The sequence below is a fragment of the Cuculus canorus genome, chromosome Z (genome assembly GCF_017976375.1).
Source record: "Cuculus canorus isolate bCucCan1 chromosome Z, bCucCan1.pri, whole genome shotgun sequence".
Taxonomy (NCBI): Eukaryota; Metazoa; Chordata; class Aves; order Cuculiformes; family Cuculidae; genus Cuculus; species Cuculus canorus.
This window is the reverse complement of record NC_071441.1, coordinates 25,343,586-25,363,308: the sequence shown is the minus strand read 5'-3', so window position 1 is coordinate 25,363,308 and position 19,723 is coordinate 25,343,586. Positions and strand designations below refer to the sequence as shown.

The following is a 19,723-nucleotide window of genomic DNA, read 5'->3' as shown; positions in this document are numbered from 1 at the left end:
TGTTTTTAACTCTCCTCTTATTTTTTTCTGTCTTATCTGTGGTTTGTCTAACTCTTGCCACTTTTCTCCGCTCAACAAACCTTGTTAGGATGGTTGCCTTTTGGCTTGGCTAAACTGCAAGTCATTGTAATCCTGTTTACTGCTTGTGATAGTTCAACAAAACAAAAAGAGCTTATGCCTGTGAGTGCTGGTTCAAGGTGCACAGAGGTGCTGTTTCCGTCAGTGTATATATAGCAGTACCTTCAACAATAAGGTGAGGAAAATGTAATAGCTTTCATTTGGGTTGCAGTCTACATACATGCAATAGCAGTCACTTGGATTTTTTTTGGGAAAGTTTCATTCCCTTGATTGTAGAATTTTCCTTCTTTTAAAACCCTGTCTTTCAATTATGAAGGTACCCAAAGTAGTTTCCTTGTGATTAAGCATCACTCAAGTTTCAACAAAGCCTGCAAGTGTAACAGACTTTGGTTTTGGAACTGTAATGTGAAACTGACAGGTTGCTACTCAGCTGGCTAACAGCTGTGTAAATTTGTAAGAAGAGAGATTTGAGGAAGAGGATGAAAAATACTTATGCTGACAGTGTTTTTTGCACAAACTAAGGACTCGGGAAGGAGTTGTCATATCTAGTAAAAACAAACAAAAAAAAAAGGTGATTTGTGACTTGCAGTGTAATGGAGCCTAAAATCTCCATAACGGTTAATGTATTTTTACAGTTTCTAAAGTGTCTATGTTTCTCCGGGTAGTACCTGCTCTGTAGTCTATCCCTGTTTTTATATCACAGAATCACAGAATCACAGAATCACAAGGTTGGAAAGGACCCATTGGATCATCGAGTCCAACCATTCCTAACACTCCCTAAACCATGTCCCTAAGCACTTCATCCACCCGTTCCTTAAACACCTCCAGGGAAGGCGACTCGACCACCTCCCTGGGCAGCCTGTTCCAGTACCCAATGACTCTTACTGTGAAGAATTTTTTTCTGATATCCAACCTGAACCTCCCCTGACGGAGCTTCAGGCCATTCCCTCTAGTCCTGTCCCCTGTCACTCGGGAGAAGAGCCCAGCTCCCTCCTCTCCACAACCTCCTTTCAGGTAGTTGTAGAGAGTAATAAGGTCTCCCCTCAGCCTCCTCTTCTCCAGGCTAAACAACCCCAGCTCTCTCAGCCGCTCCTCATAAGACTTGTTCTCCAGCCCCCTCACCAGCTTTGTTGCTCTTCTCTGGACACGCTCCAGAGCCTCAACATCCTTCTTGTGGTGAGGGGCCCAGAACTGAACACAGTACTCGAGGTGCGGTCTCACCAGTGCTGAGTACAGAGGGAGAATAACCTCCCTGGACCTGCTGGTGACCCCATTTCTGATACAAGCCAAGATGCCATTGGCCTTCTTGGCCCCCTGGGCACACTGCTGGCTCATGTTCAGTCGGCTGTCAACCAGCACCCCCAGGTCCTTCTCTTCCGTGCAGCTCTCCAGCCATACTTCCCCCAGTCTGTAGCGCTGCATAGGGTTGTTGTGCCCCAAGTGCAGGACCTGGCATTTGGCCTTGTTAAACCTCATCCCATTGGTCTCGGCCCAGCAGTCCAGCCTGTTCAGATCCCTTTGCAGAGCCTCCCTACCCTCCAGCAGGTCGACACTTCCTCCCAGCTTAGTGTCATCTGCAAACTTGATAAGGGTGCACTCGATGCCTTCATCCAGGTCATTGATAAAGACATTGAACAGAGCTGGACCCAGTACTGAGCCCTGAGGAACTCCACTTGTGACTGGCCTCCAGCTGGAGTTAACTCCATTGACCACCACTCTCTGGGCCCAGCCATCCAACCAGTTTTCAACCCAGGAGAGTGTGCGCCTGTCCAGGCCAGAGGCTGATATAAAGTGGATTTCAGTCTTCTGAACACTGCATGACCATACAAATGATACTGGCCTTTCTTCTTGGTTATAAACTGGAGGGGGCAGATTTAGACTAGACATTAGGAAGAGTTTCTTCACCATGAGAGTAGTGAGGCACTGGCACAGGTTGCCCAGGGAAATTGTGGGTGCCTCATCCCTGGGGGTGTTTCAAGGCCAGGTTGGATGGAGCCCTGGGCAGCCTGATCTGCCTATGGATGTCCCTGCCCATGACAGAAGGGTTGGAACTAAATGATTTTTAAGATCTCTTCCAACCCTAGTTATTCTATGATTCTGTGATTCTCAAGTTATCTTCTAAAGGCAGATGAGGATCAGGAAGGGTCTTCTATCTTTGACTGAGAAAGTTGTCAGTATGTATTACTGTAATCTGTCTCAGTGATTAATTAGGACTTTTTCTTACATTTACATATCTCAAATGCTGGTAAGTCCTCTTAAGGGAAGACGTGTCAATGTAAGGTGAAATACTTCTGTGACATTCTGACACAAAATGCTCATTCAGTGCACAAAATGCAGCTTCAACTGAATAACATTATGTAGTTTGAAACCACCACTCAGATTTGACCTATCACTTTTCTTCAAAATTTTTCAAATCCTACTTTATAAACTATAGGTTCTCGTTTTTTCCTGCCAAGAAAATCTAAATTCTGTATCTGCAACAGGACAGCGTTGCAGAAGAGTCTGTAAAAGAGATTTTTCTTGCTCCATTTTTTTCATCCTTATCCATTTCCATTGACCGCGTAAAGTGAACTGTGTAGTGATAGCCAGCTGCAGTAGGTGAGCAAGGACTTGTAATCTTCCTTATCTTTTAAGTCCCTGTGAGGGTTTGCTGCTAGTAGAGCAGGAGAAGAATGACAAGGTAGTAGGAGAAAATTCTGCCGTGTTAATTTACTTGAAGATTAACCAAGCTTGCAGGTTCTCAGAAAGCTGACATACTAATCATAATATTGAGAATGTAGCAGCAGTTATGTCCCTGGATGTGTCAGGCCTTGTTGTATTTTCAGGATGATTGAGGATAGTAAGTGACGATCCATGATGCTTTCCTAAAAAGAGTAGTTTTGGTGTTCGGATCCTGCACAATTGATTGCAAGACACACTTTTTGTGAACTATAATTTAAGTTGCATCTGATACTGTGCAGTGAGCAGCTACCAGGCAGTTCTGAAATATATCTTAGTAAATGATGATCCATTTGGGAGCCTGAATTTCGTTTTTTGGCCAGCAAGATTAATAGGCACCTGTACTTGGCCTTGGTGAGGCTGTACTTTGAATATCGTTTGCTCCTTGCTACAGTAAAGGCATTGAGGTCCTGCAGTGTGTCCGGAGAAGGACAAGGAAGCTGGTGAAGGAACTGAAGCACAAGTCTTATGAGGAGTCACTGAGGGAACTGGAGTTGTTTAGCCTGGAGAAAAGGAGTCTGAAGGGAGACTTTATCACTGTCTACAACTATCTGAAAGGAGGTTGTAGACACATGGGTGTTGATCTCGTCTTCCAAGTGGCAGGTGATAGGATGAGAGAAAATGGCTTCAAGTTGCACCAGGGGAGGTTCAGATGAGATATCAGGAAAAAATTCTTCACCGAAAGGGTTATTAGACACCAGCAGAAGCTGCCCAGAGGGGTGGTTGAGTCACCACCCCTGGAGGTATTTAAAAGACGGGTAAATGAAATGCTCAGGGATATGGTTTAGTAGTGGACAAGTATGGTTGGACTTGATGATCTCAAAGGTCGTTTCTAACCTTGTGATTCTATAAAGATAAATAGAGCTTGAGAAAATATTTCTGAAGAAGTTAACTCTTTGTGTATGAAACGTGTCATGCCACCAGCCTACAATAGAGAAACTGTCATTGTCCTATAATGTCATTGAGATGGCAGCCCATATGACGTGAGTTGATGCAGCATTTGGAAGCATCTGGGTTGATGCTGTAGGAGGCACATGGTTTCCCAAGCTCAGCCTACCTTTGTGCTTTTGTGTATGTGGATACTAATTCTGTCATGAGGATGTCACACGAACAAGAGAAGGACAAGGTGGCATTTGGTTTAAGTTCTATAACAACCTGCTTTTTGTCTCTGGCTGGAGTTCCCAGGCTAGTGGCACTTTCTTCAGGGAGCTTATGTTCAGTACTATGGAGATTTCGTATAACTAAAAGCTCTTGCAGTAAACTGAAAACTTGCAGGAAAAGATTGTATATTCACGTTATTACTACTCACTATCACATTAAAGAAATCGGAATCCTATACAATAGACCTGGATACTGTTTTAACATAATACAATAGTTAACCTCACTGAGGTTCTCTGTTATGTGCTAGAATGTTGTGTTGCATCCCTCTTTCTCTCAATAATACAGATTTAGATTTTATTAGCATCAGTTCTAATTAAATTTATTTATTTTAAATTACATTTATTAGAATTAGGATTTTATTAGTATTAGTTTATGAATACATGAATGGGAGTAGTTTTGCTCTCTACATATTTTAACTTTCTCAGTGTGCAGTCCTATGTATTTCCCATTCCTAGAACAAGCCGTGGCTACATTACCTGCTTAGCCATTGAGGGTACTCAGTGAGTCCAACTGGTGTGAAGGTCTTGGTGAGTCTGAGGAATCAAAAAATTAAAAAACAAATAGATATCCCTTGACTGTAGGTTATATTCAGGCAGGAACAATTTACTTGCAAATTCCATGTTGGGTTGTGCGTAAATGTGTGTTACTGTGAGTGTACAGTGTTGTAATGGTGCTGCCATAGAACAGTTTTCACAGATTATTTAAATTGTTTTATGTGCATTTCAGACATTCTTTTCTGTGTATTAAATACAGATTTTTCTCTGTTTCAGTGTGCAAAGATCCACCCTACAAAGTCGAAGAATCTGGGTATGCTGGTTTCATTTTACCAATTGAAGTTTACTTCAAAAACAAGGTATGGAATCAGATACTTCTAATTTTTAAAAAAAATCATATGGAAATCAGTTTTTTTAATAAAGATTTACAGTTTAATTTACAAACTCAGTGAAAAATATTAGGTTTAAAGCTATCTTTGTCAGTGTGGTTCCTCAGTTCCTCTGTTATAGAAGTGCATAATTGTTTTTAATAGATGAACTTCATGAAATTAGGATTACCCAGTAAAATAAAGAAGTTGAGTGTAGTTACTGATATTTACCAGCCCTACTCAGTTGTGTACAGCCTTTAAATAATGCTTATGGAAGTTCAAGAGCTACTTAAACCAGTCTTTATTGCGTTGATTTTATAATGAACTCATTCTATTTCAGTATTGTAAGTATTTTGAATTTTTTCATTTTTCATCTTTCAAAACTGTCCTTTTTTTTTTTTAATACTACATCCTCAGTCTGAAAAACATTGTTTTACATGGCATGTGAACATTACTTCTACTCAACTGGACATTGCTGGGGGCACAGTTTAAAAACAAACCCGGTGCTGTTTTACAAAGCTGTGCTATCTCAGATTCCGAGTCTAAGTAAAAGCTACACTTACTGTGGGTCTCTCAGAAAACCTAGAGATTCATTGTGGTTGCATAACAGGATCTGTATTACTAGTAACTAATTCAGATAAAAAGAATTGGATTTGAGTGGAATTGAAGAGCAAAAAAATTGCAAGAGTTAATGTACAGTACCTTATTAAATGCAATGAATTAGGTTTCTTTTTTGTGTTATATGCCTCAGTGGAGCTATTATTATAGTTTGCATGTGCTTCTAAGATACTGGTGTGTTTATTTTATATTACCAAGATGTTTATTAGCATAATTATTTTAATCAAGTCAGTGTTGCATCACTACTGTGTTGAATGCTTGGTGATAAACTCAAACTGAAAGAAAATAGAAATGCATAGTAAAAGACTTCTGCTGAATCCCTGATCAAATTTATGTTAGAGTACAACTTGAAGGCATGCACAGCTAACAGAGCTATTCCAGTTTTCATTTGTCTTTCACAGCAAGCTCTGTCAAGGTGTGAGATGAGGATAATTCTGCTCTGGTACTTTAAGTTGTAGGTTTCAAAAAGGTAGTTATGAAATGTTCCCTGTATCAATCTGTGAAGAACAGGGCATAGTCTGCCCTGTTTGCTGTTGGAAAAGGAAACAGAACTGCCTGAGTGAGTTGACTGACTTTTTTTTTTTTTGGTATGCTTTTTAGCTCCATCTCCATTAGGAATGCGGTTTTGATTCATTCAGGAAATCTAGTGAAAAGCAGCCCGTTCATTTTATTCCTCTGTTAAGAACTCATCCCAAAACTAGGCAGGTGAAATCAGGGGACAGTAAGTCAATTGCATCTCTACAGAAATCTACAGTCAATCATCTCTACAGAAAGCTTCCCACTCGACATATCTTTTTTTTGTTTTCCACTCAGACTTTTGGCTGCCTTTGACTGTGGAGACCTGCAAGTCTCAGGAGTTCTCCAGCAGGAGTTGTGGCTTAGACTGAGATCAAGAGGGCAGGACTGATTACAACTCACCTCACTCTCAAGCATCATGTGGAATTAGGAAGTTTGCAAACATCCCTCACTCCTATTTTGGTTTCATGGAATACAAGCAGCAATTGGACAATGTGACAGCTAGCTCGTCACACAGCTGCAGCAGCATGCCCTTCCCTGGGGTTGGTACAATACAAATGAAAAGGGGCACAGATATTGAGCTGGCATTCCTGAGGCAAATTACTGCTTTCTCCTGGCTCAGCTACTCTTCCTCCCCTAAGGCACTTCACAGGTATTCCAGTACAGAAAAAGAGGAGATAGACAGAAGGAGGAAGAGGAGACAGACCATCATCACTTATTCAAGGTAGACAATTTTTCGATTTCTGGTTCAGAAAGTAGCCTAATAAAAAGTGAAGGCACAGGCAGAGGAAACCACCTGGACCATGGAGAATTAAAGGGAGCCTGTTCCCAAGACTAAGGAAAAATTGGTAGAAACACCTAACAGACATTTCACCCTGATGGAAAAATACTCCAAGTTTTAAAGAATTAGTGAAATCACAAACAAACCCACCTCCCAAATTCAGCATTAGTGGGCTGTAGTTGTTAGGTGTTGAGACAAAATCCTTGAGCTCCATTTAGGATGCGGCTTATAAACTGCAGTATATTCTGCATTCACTGTCACACTATTTTGAAATAATGACAGTGGTACTGTGACTCCTTTTGTGTTGTAAAATTCTGCTTTGAAATCACTGGTTATATTCATCTAACTTTCTACAGAATTCTTTTAAGAGCTCTGTTTATAAATTCTTGTCATTTTACTTTTCTGGCAAAACTGCTGGTACCTACTGTTTGCCTGCAGCAACATCACGGTTTTCTAAGTAGTCTGGGGAGTAAACCACTTCCATTTTTTCTGCAAGCAATCATGACTTAATTTTTCTGACAATAAGAAATATCATCATCCGTGATTGCCTTTGAAAACAGTCCATCAAGAAAATGGTTTATCCAAGGGAGCCAGTCTGTTCTCTCTTCAGAAGCAGACCACAGGAGACCTTTTGTTCCCTTCTATTTTCTGTGCTGCAAGTCTAGAGGTGGGATGATGAGGACATCCCTTGGCTGTGTTTGAAACTTCTGATTAAACTTTTAGACTAACGGAGATTTCTATGCTTTCTGTTGTTCACATCCTTGAAATCCTGAATCAAACCCAAATGTTTTTAATGTGAATTTTTTAATCATCTGTCACTGAACAGAGCACCCATTTTGATTAAATGCAGCTTTGGACACGTGCTAAAATTTCCACAGAATTTCAAGATGGCAGGGGTGGGAAAGGACCTCTGGAGATAATCTAGTCCAACCATCCTACTAAAGCAGGTTAAGCTAGATTAGGGTGCACAAGAACACATCAAGATGGGTTTTGAATATCTCCAGAGAAGGAGACTCCACTGCCTCTCTGGGCAGCTGCTTGCAGTGCTGTGTCAACCTTAAAATAAGGAAGTTTTTCCTTATGTTCGGATGGAACTCCTGTGTTCCAATTTGTGCCTGTTGCCCTTTGTTCTGTTACTGGGGACCATTGAAAAGAGTCTAGCCCCATCCTCTTGAAACCCACTGTTTAGATATTTCTGTTTTGCTGTATCTCTTCCTCTTCATCCCCCATGGTTCTCTTTTTACTAAAACTTTTCATGAATTTGACCTTTTACTTGTGTTCTGCTTTAAGACTGATGTTGGTTTGGTGACTTCTGTTGCACATTGGGGCTACTTAATATTCTCTTAAAAAGAGCACTTACCTTACATACAGCTTCTAGAAGGAACTGTGTAAATAAGTACCACAAAACGTACTTAGTATCTTTCCTCTGGTATTACAAACTGAAGTCTATCAATGCTACTAGTGTCCTTTTTCATTTGAGGCTTTCTTAGGGCAGTAGATCACTGATATTTAATTCCAAGATAAATTTGCCTTTCCTGTTCTTTCTCTCTCCATATTGGTACAGGGAACATTGAGTTTTATTTTTTTCACTACTATGGCAGAGAACTCTAATTGCTTTGAAGTTGTGGTGGAACACTGGAAATCTAGGTGACCACATTTGTTAAAGTCAATGAAGTTACATTAATAAATGAGCAGACCCAAAACTCTGGAGATCTACAGCAGCTTCATTCTTACTCCTTTCTACAACTACTGAAGAAAGCAAGTGTTTGGCACTGGTGGAGGAATTTGAATTGAAAAATTACTGCAGTGTCTTCAGTACTATCAAGAGCTCAGAAGCATGATTATGTTGGTGACTAGTTTACCTTGTGTCAGCTGATGACATGCACATGTCTATAGCCTCTGCCAAACATGACATAACATTTTCACTTAAGCCTTGTCAGGACAGCTTGAAGTTCATGAAGTTCGTGCATTTTACTATGTGTTACCATGGGCTGATAGGAGCTTCTCTGATTTACTCTAGCTTAGCTGAGACTTGGTAAATTCAATCATGTATCTGAGAACACACAAATAATGGTTAAAAATTGTATATTTCATTTTAATTTACAGTCTTTATGTTAAAAATTGTATATTTCATTTTAATTGACAGTCTTTATGTAGCACTTGTTTTCAACTTAGTTGGCTTTGGTGCTAGTTGTTTCTGTCTGGTTATTTTCAACCTTCAGGAAGAACCTAAGAAAGTTCGATTTGACTATGACTTATTCCTGCACCTTGAAGGCCACCCACCTGTAAATCACCTCCGCTGTGAAAAGCTTACATTCAACAACCCGACAGAGGAGTTCAGAAGAAAGCTGCTAAAGGCAGGAGGGGTGAGTCCTGCACCCATGTCAAAAGCCATCACAGTAAAGATGTTGCTGCTTATTGCTAGTGCATGGTTAGTATAATAAAGATTCACCTGACAGTGAAATGAAGTGTATTTGTGATTAACTTCGTATAAGAGATCAGTGGTTGTTGTCTTTAAGTGGAATGGGTGAGGAAATAAGCATGTGCTTACATTAAATACACAGTTAGATGTCTTCACAACCAAGTGATTTGTATTTACTTCTGCGAAAGCAGAACTTTGACCTTATACGTGAAGCGTTGCTTGTTTGACTTTACAGAGGTAAAATGCAGGAGGGCTACCATGGTGTGAGGGAGTAATAAGAAAATAAAATGTCTCTCAAGGGATTGTTCTATATTAATCATAAATTCAGTAGTTATAAGTAGAATGTTAGAAAGTTAAGTAGGTTTATTTATACCTACAGTTTATACAATATATGTTACATAGTGTGGACCAGAAAATTTGCTGAGAGTTCTTAACATATTGGTGGAATTAGTTGGTATGAAAAAGCCTAAAGGAAGCTTGCCCACTTGGAGGGAGGAGAAGGCCGAGCCTTTAGGTTTATGCTTGGTCTTATTAGTGGAAACCATTCTGCTATGTTTTATACAATGGTAGAATTGTTTATGTTGGCAGGGACCTCTAGAAGCTCAGTCATGGAGTTAGATCGGGCTTCTCAGGACCTCAGCTCTACCTGCTGGAGTGCGAAATTTCCCCTGGCCAAAGGGAGCCCAGCCTCCTCGGGTACTGGCTGCACGCTGTGCTGTCTTTGTGGGGACATGTGTCAGCTTGTGCTGCTGCCTCTTACCCTCCTACCACATAACGCTGAAAGAGCCTGGCTGTATCTCTTTCCTCCATACCCGTCCACTGGTGTTTGGGATGCTATTGAGTGCCTCAAAAGCCATTTCTCCTCTAAACTGAACCAGCCCTGATCCTGCAACCTCTCTTCACAGGGAATGGGCTCCAGCCCCACAGTCTCAGTGGCCTCCTGCCACCTCCCACTATTTTATTGGTGGTGTTCCTGTGTTGCAAACTCAAACTGAGTGCAGTATCCAGATGCAATCTGACAAGCACCAAACAAAGGTACAGTTCCTGCCCTCCCATGGTTCTCAGGACTGTGACCTGCTTATGAGTCTCTAGGCACTTCTAGCCCTCATTGCTGCCCAGGCACATGGGCCTTCACTTAAGCTTGCTGCTCTCCTGTGGCCAGTGCCAACCACACGCCCATGCTCCCTGCCCCTAGCTTTTTCCCAGCCCCTTACCTCATGGCTACAGGGCTCTCCCTCACTGAAACAGGGCCTCGCATTTCTCCTGGTTGTATTTCTTGAGGCTGGGTCTCTCCTGCTGGCTGCCCTGCTCTTGTGTGTCACCCGCTTCTCTTCCCCAGGTGGTTGTCATCTGCAAACTGCTTAAATAACAGTGTGTTCTGTCTCCTCCTCTAGGTTACTGATAGAGATGTTAAGCAATGTATTGTGGGTTAACTATTGTAAATGCCAATGCTTATCTTTATATTTTTGAACAGTTGTAACAAAAATGTGTTGCTTTGTTTGACATAATTAGACAATAGTAGGTCTAGTAGAGGGAGCTAGTGTGAGAATACTCAGTCTGCTGAAGAGGATGTTAGAAAACAAATGAAAAATAAGTGACAGGTAAAGTCTGAAAGACTACCTTATCCTTCTGGAGAAGAGAACTGTTGGAACTATAGTTGTCTTGAAATAAAAGCATGAGCTGTGTTTTATGTTTGCATTTATTAGGTGCAAGAGAGTATCCATGTCTAGACAACGTATTGGCTCTTTAGTGTATTTGCAAATAAAACATCAAGAAAGTGTTCTGGAAAACTTCATGAGCCACTGCTTTAATATTAATCATATCAGGTCAGTTGTCAATGGACAAGCCTTACCTATAAGTGTAATAAATCTAAATGGTCCCAGAAGGGACTTCAGGAGTTGTTTGTGTGGAGCGGTTAAAAAGCTAAAAATAGTAAGCATTGTTTTTGTTTCTTATTTTTCTATGCCTTCTAATTTTAGGGGTTTGAGTTATCAAAACCAAAAATGTTGCCTAACTGTAAGCAATGACATGTGGGGTATTTTGATCAAATTGTTTCTCTGAGTGTATCAGCGTAGTCATTCCTAAAATGCTTTGTGTCATTGCCTTTTCTGTCTGGAGGCTACAAACTACATGCTTCATTTTTTCTTTTTTATTCTCCCATATTTCCTCAATTTCCTTCCAAGAAATGGTTTTCTTATTTTAAGGTATCAGTGTTTCATGCTTCCACCTATATGCTTTCTGGTTTGGGAGTGAGTCTGATCGATGTGGCAGAGATGATGTAATAGCATTCTGTTTGTCTTGTTACTAGTAGTATCTGTGAAGGGCTTACAACTCCCAGCATGGAAAGGCCTGTTACATATTTATGAAATGCCGTACAGAGGCTTTTACTTGACTGTAGTAGGAGTCCTGGAAAGCTGGCTCTCACTTCCAAGTGTAAGTACAATAGACAACTGAATGAATTCATGGAACATTAACTCACTTCCATGCCTTAGGCTGAGAAAAGCATTTACAGGATAATAAAGTACAAGATGGGTTTTTAAACTTATCAGTGAAAACATTTAATACTCCTAGCTTATGGCTGTCTTCAAGAAAAAGTAAAAATAACACCTCACTGAATTTCCTTGACAGGAAAAACAAGTCAGGCAAAATGAAATTTATGTCCTTCAAAATGAATGGTATATCATATTAATGTAAAACGCGATGGTAACTTTAAGTCGCGTTAGTCAGGAATATTTGCTACAGCCAATGTTCTTTTGTCTTTTGGGCTAAGAGCCTATTTTTTTGTTGGTTTTAAAATTAAGTGCTAGCAGTCTGCCAGTGCATTCTCGTGATTACTCTTCCCCTTATACATCCCATCTTCCATGTGCCCAGAGGGCTGACTGGTTATCCTGAAGTTCACTGCGAGGGAGTAAGAGTACCATTCGGATATCCCAAGTGTTAAACAAGTGAAAACACAGCTTTAGTACAGCTTTGCAGTGCTGCCAGCTTTAGTTAGCAAACGGGGCATTTAGGGTGGTGCCAGGCACGTTAGATTAACTCTGGATTTTGTTTAGCTCAAGGCCATCTCTACCATTTACCTTGTTTCCCTTAAGTGTGAAAAGAAATGTCTACAGAGGAAATAAAATATTTTTAAGACTATGCTGGGCAAATTTAATCATATAATTCAGTGTAATTGTTTATGTTCCATCTCTTTGCAGGTGTATTGTAAATGACATTTCTCTTAGAAATGTTTGTTGTGGAAATGATGCCACTGAAAACTTTTTGCACCATTTGCTCAGTGTAGTACTTAATGATGTGAAACTAACTTTTATAGAGATAAGACTCCTGCATTAGCAGTGTGTACCATAAATGAACTTGTTGCTGCAGTCCACAAATCCCTGTACACAAATAAGGACTTTTAGTTAATACATTACTTACTAAGCAAATTATCAAGGTAGTGACAGAAGTATATATGTGTAGTTTCCTACTGAGCTTGTCTTCTAGACACAGCACAAAATTATGCATAAGTACAGCAAGACTGATGTTTTCATTAAGTAGACACCAGTAAGCATTGATACTTACATGGTCATTTCTTCCTGCATGTATCAGTTACCTTTTCCAGTTATTTTCAGCCTACAAACATGAAGGAGACTGAGAGAAGAGGTGGCATTGTGTTTCCTGCATATGAATATGGGAGGAAGGATGACACCAACTGGGAAATTATAATAATTAATAAGTAATCTTCAAATTTGAAAGGGATTTTGAATTTCGAATCCCACTAAAACCATTTATAAAAAGGGTTTGTCTCATTTGGTGTTGTTGGTAGTGCTGGTTCTGTTTTTTTGTCTGACATGTTTTTCAATTTCAAGAAAAAATTGAAAATTACATCTTATCTGCCTTTTGAGCCAGTAGAAATAAATTAATTTTGAAGATGCTACATGAATTTACCAAACGGTTAAATTGAATTTTGCCTCTGGAAGCACAGACTTGCTGAGCCATCACTTGTTTGGAAATGATGTTATGAATAACTTTATTTTCATTCTTGCAGCAAAAAGTAGTGAAAATATTTTCAGTTCTTGTTAAGACAGGAATTCAATACAGCCTTGTTTCCCACAGCTGCAGGTGGTACTATGTAATATTCCTACCTTTTTGAAGGAGTCTCAAAATTTGTTTTATCCAGGACTACATGGACAACATTTAATAGTTGAGGTTTTTTTCATAAGAGCAAAAGCCTTATAGATGCCCTTTAGAGAGCAGTTACCAGTATGGAAACAAATCTTAAAAATCATAACATTATTGCAAAGGCTATTATGGATACAGTTTGAGGTTTCAGAATTGGAGGATGTGGAGAATAAATTACTTTTAGAATAGTAATGATTCTTTTTAGCAACAGAGGTGTCCTTTTTGTCTGCTTTCTGTAAAATTAATTTGGAAATATAAGCAGCTTTGATTCTGTAGCAAGGCAAAACTTTGCTTCAAGAAAGTGATCTATTAGTGAGTTAAGACAGAGGAAGATCATTCTGAGAGGGGTGCAGTTTTTAGGGGAAAAAAAAAATCGAGGTAAAAATTAAGGTTTTTCCAGAATGCATTGCTTTCTGGTTTTTGATTTTTTATTTATGTTTTTGCTGTTTAACAGTTGAGAAATATCTTTTCAGTCACTTGAGATGTCTGCATAATGTCTATTCTAAAACCTACTCTCCTAATACATGTAACGAACATGAAATTATAGGGTGTCTTTTTCCTCTATCCTCCTCCTTTCCTTGCAGTTCCTCTGTGTCAGCTGAAATAGTTGGCTTTTCCCCAGAGCCAGCCTTAGATATAATGTCCTAGAGAAGGGATTATCTTTAATTTTGAGCTTTTCATAATTACATAATTGAATTTTCTTTTACAACATATTACTTTCAAACAAATAACTCAGGAGAATTCTAAAAGGTTTTTTATTTTCTTGTGAGTTTTTTGCTTTATATAGGTATAGTTGTTCAGGAGACCTGCATTTTTGTTGTTAGTGGACTTGTTCTTCACTGTGAAACAACATCGAGTGCAGCACCCCAGAACCACACCAAGTATTCTGTCTGCTACTGGTGCATGATAAGTATAATTCATCTGTGGGGCTGCAGAAACATTGTAGTAATGATTCAATTTTTACAGTCAGATATCTCATAGACTAAAGTACCATTTGAATTCTTCTGCAGCATATTGGGGAAAAGGTCACCAACCTGTTCTGAGGCTGCTGTATGAAGCTGTTTGTAGATTACCGGCTCGGGTTGGATCTGTTTTGAGGCAAGATTGTTCTAGTTTTGTTGGTGTCCTCCTTTCATTCAGAAAAATGAAAAAGTAATAGACAGCGGCTTTTTGGTAGTGCGTTCCCCTGCAAAATCTCCAGTGTGCCTTAATAAGGGGGATTGTGTTCATCTGGAGCAGCTGTGACCATTGATGCAGTTTCTAACTGTGTTAATTATCTATATAAGGTGCAGATCTATGGCTCCTATGCATCAGGGTTGGCATGATGTGTGTTTGTTGAAATTGGCAATAAGTGAAGATGAGCTTCCATCGAACATGTTGAGGCTGTTCCTCAAGCTTTTTGTACAGGGAATTTGAAAATCTAAGTTTTGTGTTTTGAAAGTGTGTGCTTCTTGTTGGGCAGCTGGGTGCTGCAAGCTGCCAAATGTGTTAGTAGATAAGTATTGTCTTGTACAAGTAATTTTTTTCATAATCAGATTTCTGAATCAGTTGTTAGTAGGTTTATGTACAGGTATTATAATTTCATACTTTTTCACAGATTACTGGAAAAGAGATAGTAGAAAAAGGTTCCTAAGTATACGAAGATAATTGATGGTATACATTTGTTCACTGATCCTTCTTTTGTTCAGCGGTGCATGGGACTGTATAAATCATAGAATAATAGAACGGTTTGGGTTGGAAGAGACCATAAAGATCATCCAGTTTCAACAATTTTGTCCAATCAAGCAATTATTCTATTAATCAGTGCTGCTACTGGTCTTTCTTCTCTTCATCTTGACTAGCATCCTCTGCCATGTCAACATCATCTCTCCATTTTCACTAGGTTGCAGGATGGCTTTTTTGGGAGTTCACCTCATCTGCTGACTGAGTTTCTGTATGAACAGAACAGTTCATCTGACTTTTTTCCTGTAATACCTTGAAACCCAACAGTCACATTTGTATGTTAGAGCCTCTCTTGGATGGCACAGGGAGTCTTTGAAAGATAGTTATCTGTGTGTCATCTGAGTGTTCACTCGATCCCACTTAATTGTTAATCAAGACATTAAACTGTTTTGGACTGAGTGTTGATCCTGGAGAGACATGGTAGTCACTGGCCTCTAGCTGGACTTCACAGAGCTGAATAAAACCATTTGAGTCCAAATGTCATCTGTTTATACAGTCCATATCTTATAGATCTGGCCATAAACTATCCAGGATTTTTCCTGCTAAACCTATGCTGACTGTACTCAGCTGTATTCTTGTCCCTCTAGTGGCTGCAAGTATCTTTCCGGAAGAGTTTTCTCCATCTTGTTCCCAGGGACTGAAGTGAAACTGATGGGACACTGGCTCCCTGTTATCTTCCTTCTTGAAGATTAGTCTGATGTCTACCTTTCTTTAGCGACAGTACCATCTCCTGATCACCACTACCTTTTGAAGGTGCTAGAGAGCTGTCTTGCAGTGGTACTTACCCCAGCTTGAATCCAGTCTTGTCTTATGAGCATAAGCTAAGTTCCTTGTTATGAGGTCTCTTGCTCAACTGAACAGCAGGCCCACACTTTCTTTAGCCTTCCTTTTATGGACTGTTTTTAGAAGAATTTCTTGTTGTCAGTCACATCATGTAAAATAAGCTGCTTCCTCAGGGTGCAAAGAATTTCTGTTCATGAGGATTATGAAGTTCACACCAAGAGGTTGAAGTTTTAAAAGGCAATTTAAAAAACATATTTTAACAAAACCACTCAATATGGATAAATAGAATCATAGAATGTCTCAAGTTTTAAGAGCCCCATAGGGACCATCAAGTACAACTCCCTGCTCCTCACAGGACTACTTGGAACTAAGCCATATGACACTTCATGAACTCTGTTAGACTTGGTGCTGTGACAACTTCCCTGGGGAACCGGTTCCAGTGACCAGCCACTCTATCCGTGAAGCACCTTTTCTGAATGTCAAATCTGAACTTCCCCTGATGCAGTTTCATTCCATTGCCTTGTGTTGTATTGCTGGCCACCACAGAGGAGATCATCAACTCTTCCTCTGCGGCACTTCTTGAGGAAGTTGTAGATATTGATGAGGGGACACCTCAACCTTCTCTAGCTGAACAAGCCAAGTGACATCAGCCAGTGTGATAGTGGTAATGTAGAAGCACGGAATTGCTCTGAAAGCTTATTGAAGTACATCTGCCAGGCTTTGTGTTCGTGTTGCACTAATGAGAAGGCAAAGGCTGAGTACCCAGAAGTTGTTGTAATTCTGTCAGCTGAGCTCTTTCAGTAAACTGAAAGTGGATGTGTAGCAGTCTCTTTCCTAAATTTAGCCAAAAGAGAAATGCATACCAATTCCAAAAAGTGTCTATAGCCTCTTTTTACATGATTTTGAAAGAAAACAACCATTTTTGAAGAGTTCCTGAAGACTTACTTAATATTAACTTTATTCTTTGAGAGGGAAGAGAAGGCAAGCGATTTTTTTTTTTTCCCCTGATATAGAGGACTTTAACGAGGGCCGTATCCTTTTTCTGACAGAGATCAGTTTGGAAGGCATAGGTGTGGTCTTTATCCAAGAGGCCAAAAGTTAAGTTTACATTAGATTTTCAAGCCTTTTTGTCATCTTTACAAGTGGTAAAGTCTGTAGTCTGAACTGAAAGATTATTTGGTTTTAGTGCAGTTGGTGTTTTCTGTGAAGCTTGTGGGTTTAAAACATTGCACTGAGTTAAATTAAAAGAACATGCTTTACTTTACCATCCATTTGACTTAGTCTATGAGAGGAAATAATGATAGGGAGTGCATTTTCTCTGCCTGTTGCACTTGTCACTACATATTTTCCTTGTTCTTGTTTCTGATTATTCTTTGTTGGCTTGTGCCTTCTCTTGCATTCAACTGGGCTGAATTCAACCAAGCTAAGGTTAAAAAGTATTCATCAGGCTAAGGGAAATCACTAATTGTGATTCACAATGGCTAATTAATATCAGCATTACTGTGAATACAAGAATGATGCCATTGCTTTTGTCTAGCTGATTTTTGGAGTTCTGGCTCTTGAGAGGCTCTGGTTTAGGTATCTGAGAAATGGAAATGAGCAGATGAGGAGAAAACTTGCCACGTGTCCTGTGCAGAATCTTACTTAACAAAATGTTTGAATACGTAAATAACTTTAAAAGATTTTTTTAATACCTTTGGTCAAGGAAGGAGAAAAACTTTATTGCTTTCTTCCTTCACCTTTGGATTCCAGCAGCAATGTTGAAAGGTAATGCTCAACTTACAGGCCGATAAAAGTAATCTTTATTACCTAGACACGTCCCTTAATATTCTTCAGGCTACCACATGATCTTTCAAACAAAGTTGTCTGCAACAAGATAAAGCAGAAGCTTGGAGTTAGAAGTTCAAGTTAGAATTGTACTGCTTTCACAGTAAAACCTTAAGCCGTTTACAGTATTTCTTTGTGGTGGGTTAACCTTGGATAAAGGCTGAACTCCTACCCAGACACTTGGTTGCTTACTTTGCTTCCTCAACAGGACAGGGGGACAAGATAGGATGAGAAGGCTCATGGCTCAAGGTGAAGAAAGGGAGATTGCTTACCAGTTAGTCTCATGGGCAAAACAGACTTCATTTGGGGAAAATGAATTGAATTTGTTGTGAATTAAAATAGATTTGGGTAATGAAAAATGAACAAACTCAACACCAAACAAAAAAACAACCAACCAAACCACTCCCCTGCCCCCCAGAATCTCCCCCCACAATCCTCCAACCCCTAGAACAAACGAAAAACTGACACCATTTTCCCATGCTCAACTTCGTTCCATTCAGCACTTGTCTAGCTCTTCCGCCTCCCCAAATGACACAGGTGAATGAGGAATGAGGTTGGCAGTCAATCCATAACAGCTCTTCTGGTGCTCCACTCTCCTTATACTTTAGCCCTGCTCCAGCATGGGGCATCTCTGTGGGCAAATGTCCTTGAAAAATGGCTCCAGCACAGGCTCTCCTGTGCTGCAGGGAAATACCTTTTCCAGCACCTGGAACACGTCTTCCTCTCCTTTGACCTTGGTGTTCACACTGCAGTTTCTCACTGATATTTGTTTTTTTCTCCTCACCTTCTCTGCTTGTGCAGTGTTTTGCCCTTTCTCCAACGTGTTTTCAATGAGGCACCACCATCTACCCTGTGGGCTCAGACAAGTCCTGCGGTGAATCCGTGGATGCTGGCTGCATCCAGCTGTCCATCATGGGGGAGTCCCTGGCCTCTCTTCACAGGGGCCACTCCTGCCACCCAAGCCTTGCCACTTATACGTATTACAGTCTTCCTTCAGTTGAAAGCGCAGACTGCTGCATATACATATTTATGGAATGTCAGCAGGTTGCCACACCTTTTACTGCTGGTGGGTTGAACTTGGAAGTATTGTAAACATTGCTCAGGACAAGAGAAAGAGTGCTGAAGACTTGGATGCTATGGCATGTAAGCAGACATAATAGAACAAGTTATGCCATTTAAGGTCCTTGTGTTGTATTGCATGGAAATTGAAAGATGTGATTTGCTCATTAAGTAGAGGATGGCAGTGTAATTTCATTAACCCATCTCCTCTTGAGAAGGAACGTGCTCACTGTTTGTTGGAGAAGTTTTATTCTCCTACCAATGTGATTTGCTAGTTCTTAGACAGGTGACACTGTCTCTGTTGGTAATGTTTTACTGACATGCTTTGCCTCCTATAACAGATCATGGTAATGTCAGATGGCACATCGTTCTCTTCAGGACAGAGCCTTCATCTCCCCAACCTTCCCTGTAGCTCCCTGTCTTTTTCTGAAGTGAAGAAGAAATCATCTCATGGGCCAAAGGTGAGACATATTTTGGTAGAAGATACTTGAGACAGTGTTGCTTTTGGTGGGAATTAAGAGAAAAAGTATTTCTAGGTATTTTTGTAGTCTCATGACATAGTGCAGTGATTGTAGGTCATGACATTTCTTTGCTGTGAACTTTGTTATCCACCTGAAAATAATGAGGAACAAGAATGGTTGTGAGAACTGGTGCCAATGAAGGTTCTGCTTTTCTGGTTTCTGTACATACATAAATGTTTTCCTCCTTTCCCAGAAGGACTTGTAGTGGTCTCTTACAGTATTAGGGGATTCTGTTAATAGAAGCATGTTCTACAGAAACATAAATCATGTAAGAAAATACTAAAATAATAGCTTCATTTACTGCGTATTTACTGAAATAATAGCTTCATTTACTGCGTATTTTCTAATACTTTTTACAATAATTGCGTAGAGTGAAACTTAAAATTTTGTTGTTTAGGATTTTTATTTTAAATTTCAGGGGTTAATTCATTATGATGTGTTTCAAAGACAGCAATGTGTCATCAGTCTCTAAGACATCAAATTTTATCCCCAAC

The 19,723-nt window shown here is 39.9% G+C and overlaps 1 protein-coding gene across 3 annotated transcripts in view; it reads left to right on the top strand.

The window, feature by feature from the left end:
* Positions 1 to 19,723, top strand: part of MLLT3 (MLLT3 super elongation complex subunit) — a 118,871-nt gene that overhangs the window by 55,545 nt on the left and 43,603 nt on the right. For 2 of the 3 annotated variants that reach the window (XM_054055029.1, XM_054055031.1), the window contains exons 3-6: positions 4,728 to 4,810; positions 8,957 to 9,165; positions 10,062 to 10,191; positions 19,050 to 19,169. In XM_054055029.1, coding sequence (XP_053911004.1) covers positions 4,728 to 4,810; positions 8,957 to 9,165; positions 10,062 to 10,191; positions 19,050 to 19,169 — 542 coding nt within the window. The remainder of the gene's footprint in view (positions 1 to 4,727; positions 4,811 to 8,956; positions 9,166 to 10,061; positions 10,192 to 19,049; positions 19,170 to 19,723) is intronic. The other variant, XM_054055030.1, reaches the window with a different exon arrangement.